Genomic DNA, 4,072 nt, shown 5'->3' on the forward strand with positions numbered 1-4,072 from the left:
TTTTTTTTTTCAAGCTGACTCTACTGCAGGTGTTACGAACCCGCCGTGCTCGAATTGATGTCGAGCCACTACGAGACGAAGCAGCCGCTCTCGCGCGAGCTGATCGACAGGATCGTGAAGAGGTGCGCCATCCTCGCATCCCGCCTGCCGCGCTGACACTCCTCTCCCAGTCGATACGTGAACGTCGGGCTGTATTACCTCCGCCAGGTCTTCTTCGGCAAGTACGACATCAGAGTGCATACCGACAAGGGTGAGTCCCGCTGCGCCCGCGTCCCCCGTCCGCACACGCTCACGCGCCCGCCCCGCAGAGAGCACGGACCACACCGCGCTCTGGAACGACCTCCGCGCGTCGATCACGAAGCTGCACTATGGGCCCCGTGCGCCCGGCCAGGGCTCATTCAACCACATCGCGAGCGGATACGACGCGGGCTACTACGGGTGCGCGCGCCCCCGTCGCCGTCCCCGTTCCGCCGGCTGACCCATGCTGACCCGCCGCCGTGCGCGCAGGTACCTCTACTCGCTCGTGTTTGCGTCCGACATGTACGCGACGGTGTTCAAACAGGACCCGCTCGACCCCGCGCGCGGCGCAAAGTATCGCGCGGCGATCCTCCGGCCGGGCGGCAGCAGGGACGACGACGAGTCGCTCAAGGTGCGTTCTCCCCGTCTCTCTGGGTGCGCGCGCGGTGTGCTGACGCGACACGCGCTGCAGGAGTTCCTGGGGCGGCCACCCAACTCGGAGGCGTTCGTGCGTGAGCTGTTTGGTTCGACCTCGTCGAATCTATGAGCGGGCCCAGCAGCTTGGGTGTGCCATTATGCGCATGCAAGGTCTGTATTCGATTCAGGGAGATTCTTCAGGCTGCGTACTATTGTCCGGATCGGACTGCGGGCTTCATAATGTTACAACAAGCTACGGGGTTACAAAACAATAAAAAAAGTTGACACACATGTGCTTCCAAAGTCCGTGGTCTATTCTCAGTAGACCCTGTAGAGTGATGTAGGAGGAGGAGGAGGCATGTGCAAATCCGGCATGTTGAAACGCTCCCGAAGATCTTGTACGGCCATTTTGGAGCTCTCGCTTAGTTCTCTTGGAGGGAAGGGGCCGTCGTCCTCAGGTGAAGGTGCGAATTTTGCCTTTACTGATGAGGAAGGTGTGGGTGGGGGGGAGCCGTGTGGTATGGCCATCATATCGAAAACGGTCTTTGGTGTTTCGCAGCGGCATACACGCGAGAATGCTCCCGGGGGGTGAGAAAACGGCAAAGACGGCCACGGGTCCCAATTTCCGATCGCCAGGCGTTTCAGGACGACATTGTCTGTATGTTAACGAGGCATCGGTCAGCGTGATTGTAGTAGTAGAAGCGCGGGTTGTAACTTGCCTTTGCATATATATTGAGGTAGCGAATTGGTACCGTGGGCTTCCACCGAGAGGTAAGCCACTCGGTCGTAATTGAACTCATCTTGAGCACTATTGAAAACGATGCCAATTTGGCCTTGCATAGTCAATGCAGCTTCAACATAGAATCCGGCCTCTCCACGCAGAACTAGTGTCCCAGCAGCATCATACGCATATTCGGAGGCTAGACCTGTACCTCCATTCTTTTCGAATGTGGGGTGTGAACAAAATGTCAAGCGGACGGCGTGTGCAAGTTCATGAACAAACACGATTTTAAGGAAAAAAGTCAGGAGACTGGAAATATCTTGTTAGTAAATTAAGTTTATCGTAGAATGTGAGAGATGACTTGACTGGTAGTACGGAAGGGCAGAGAGAGTTTCCCAGTTTGCGCGTCGATGCCATCTTACCCACGATTCAGCGAGATTGCCGTTCAGGCTAATCTCCCGTGGGGTTGATTGCCGGTCGGTCCTCGCAAAGTGATGGGTGATAACCATAGAGCCAGAATCAAGAGGTTGACGGTCCTCAAAAGCGTAGTAATTCTCCGACATTGAGTTTTGTATGTCAACATGAGGGGGATGCGAAAGAAAGTAAATGATAATTTCCATTTTTCGCTTTTCAAACGTAGTGTCATCGATGTCCACTTGCAGTTCCTGTCTATTGTCTGTTGACGTTGCCAGAGAAATCCGGACAAGCGCATTCAACACCCTGGGGCAGCTCAGTGCGTTGCTGAGTCCCTCCCAGAGAATTTTTCGAAGCGGGTGGTCAGCGGCAAGAGAGATTCCGTTGTCAGAGACCAAGAAGTTGAAAGGAATATGACTGATCTTCAGCATTGTTGCGATAGAGGAGCATGTACAGAATGGCTTACAGGGGCAGCTCTGGCAGCCCTGGGGAAGCAAGTGAAATCCAAATAAACACACACAATAAGTATGGGCATACAAACGCAAAACTTGCAATACAAATACATCTCAACCCCTATTGCGCACCGCGCCCTCGGCTGACAGCACCCTACCGCATGGGGCCCTACGCTCCGACCCCGTATGCACAGGTCCGGTAGCCCCGCGACATGCAGGCACACCTGCGCGAAGCTGGTGAGATGGAAAGTTTGGTGCAGGCCGCGAGAGAGTGTACACGCGCAGACGAGGCGCATACCGTCGAGCGTACGGTTCCGAGGGCGGAACGTGTTGGAAGAGTGAGCGTGAGGGCGGTACTGCGGGATAACAGGTGCACGAGATGGATGAGCGGGCGCGGAGGGCGGGCGTACAAGCTTACGTTGACCGCCACGTAGCGGAGTAAGAAAAGGGACAGTATGCCACCCCGCTTCATATGGGCCGGAGGGGTGGTAAAGGCAGGATTCTGGCGGCGAGTGCGAGCTGGTTGAACAAACAGCCAGCGGAGGATGAGGCGCCTATCATCTGGAGGAAAATAGAGCGATGACGAACGTACGACGGTGCAGCCCGTATTCTCACAGGGTGCAGGCTTCCAGTGCAGAGGCCATGGGAGAGACTAGGACCGGGAAGGCGGCTAGATCCGACTGCAGACAAAAAAAAAGTCCGGGCAGATCGTTCTCCCGCGCGAAGCCGCAGAGACGGCGGGGGTCTAGACGCGAATGATGATGGTTAATGACGAGAGGATCCACGCCGGGACAGCGAGGCAGCCACCGCAGACGGGCGCGGGACGAGCGCATCGATGGACGGAGGTGTCGAGTGCGCTGACGGAACGGCGCCGCCAAACAACCCCGGGGCGAGCAGTCTGCCCATCGTGGCGTGCACAGAGGGCGGGTCGAAGCCGCGCGGAACAATGGAGAGACGGTCCCCGAGGGCCACTCCGCCAGTCGTTCGTCTCGACGTCACAAAGGATCTGAGGCGTGCCACGCCACTGCCAAATCCACGGGCATCAAGCCAAAGACGTCCGGTTACTCAACATTATCCACCAGTTTAGCGGGAGATCGTCGTCGTCGTTGTCGTCGCCGTCGGCGTCGGGCATGCTGCCCAGTGAAGCGCATCCATTCACGAGGCTCGAGCACAGCGCGCACCCGCCCGCGTTCCGCCCATCTGCAGATCCGCCTCCCGCGCCGGCGGCAGCGACGCAGCACGATAAATCTCGGCCTGGCTGTCCACTAACTAGTGCCAGATCTGCATGGGCGATTCGTGTCGCAGGTCGTCTTCCCGTCTTTGACGCTACAACGCAGCAGGGCGGCGGTGGTTTGGATGCCGGCGCCACCTCCCACTGACATCTAGCGGCCCGTCTGCCAGCTCGGCCTGGCAGACCGCACTCCTCTCCAAGCATCGGGCGCACGGTGGATCGGGTAGCTACACGCCCGAACTGCGGCGCCGCACCAGACTGAAGCGGACGACGCGCCTCTCGCAGAGAACCACCCGCGGCAGGCCGCCAGCGACGGGCGTAGCCCACAGTGCGTCAGCTAGTGTTGAGATCTGAGAGGTTGGGTGAAATGAGACGCAATAAATAAGAGCGTAAATGGCACGCACGACTGGCCGGCGAGAGCCATTTGCAGATTGTCACAGCAAAGGCAGCAGCATAGACCCATCGCAGACGTCGTGGACCACATGATGCCCGATGTCGGGTGGTGGTGGTGGTGCGCGCGCAAACACAGACACACAGATGCGGGCAGCGCACGCAGTTGATCAGGTACCCGAGCATTAGTCCTGAGCAGCGAGCACCACC

The 4,072-nt window shown here is 58.0% G+C and overlaps 3 protein-coding genes across 3 annotated transcripts; 1 reads left to right on the top strand and 2 right to left on the bottom strand.

Moving 5' to 3' along the window:
• Window positions 1-57: 57 nt before the first annotated feature.
• FIBRA_09626 (uncharacterized protein) lies at window positions 58-784 on the top strand (the record flags this gene model as incomplete). Its single annotated transcript, XM_012330046.1, has 5 exons — window positions 58-122; window positions 171-250; window positions 309-438; window positions 508-649; window positions 710-784. 5 exons carry the CDS (start codon window positions 58-60, stop codon window positions 782-784), a joined length of 492 nt encoding a protein of 163 aa, XP_012185436.1.
• Window positions 785-972: 188 nt separating this feature from the next.
• Window positions 973-2,220, bottom strand: FIBRA_09627 (uncharacterized protein; the record flags this gene model as incomplete). The annotated part of the gene is made up of 3 exons (XM_012330047.1): window positions 973-1,310; window positions 1,407-1,593; window positions 1,798-2,220. 3 exons carry the CDS (start codon window positions 2,218-2,220, stop codon window positions 973-975), a joined length of 948 nt encoding a protein of 315 aa, XP_012185437.1.
• A 786-nt stretch (window positions 2,221-3,006) lies between these two features.
• Window positions 3,007-3,373, bottom strand: FIBRA_09628 (uncharacterized protein; the record flags this gene model as incomplete). Its single annotated transcript, XM_012330048.1, has 2 exons — window positions 3,007-3,265; window positions 3,321-3,373. The coding sequence occupies 2 exons, from the start codon at window positions 3,371-3,373 to the stop codon at window positions 3,007-3,009; spliced, it is 312 nt and encodes a 103-aa protein (XP_012185438.1).
• Between the last annotated feature and the right edge of the window lie 699 nt (window positions 3,374-4,072).

Source organism: Fibroporia radiculosa (assembly GCF_000313525.1).
Source record: "Fibroporia radiculosa TFFH 294 genomic supercontigs, scaffold52, whole genome shotgun sequence".
NCBI lineage: Eukaryota > Fungi > Basidiomycota > Agaricomycetes > Polyporales > Fibroporiaceae > Fibroporia > Fibroporia radiculosa.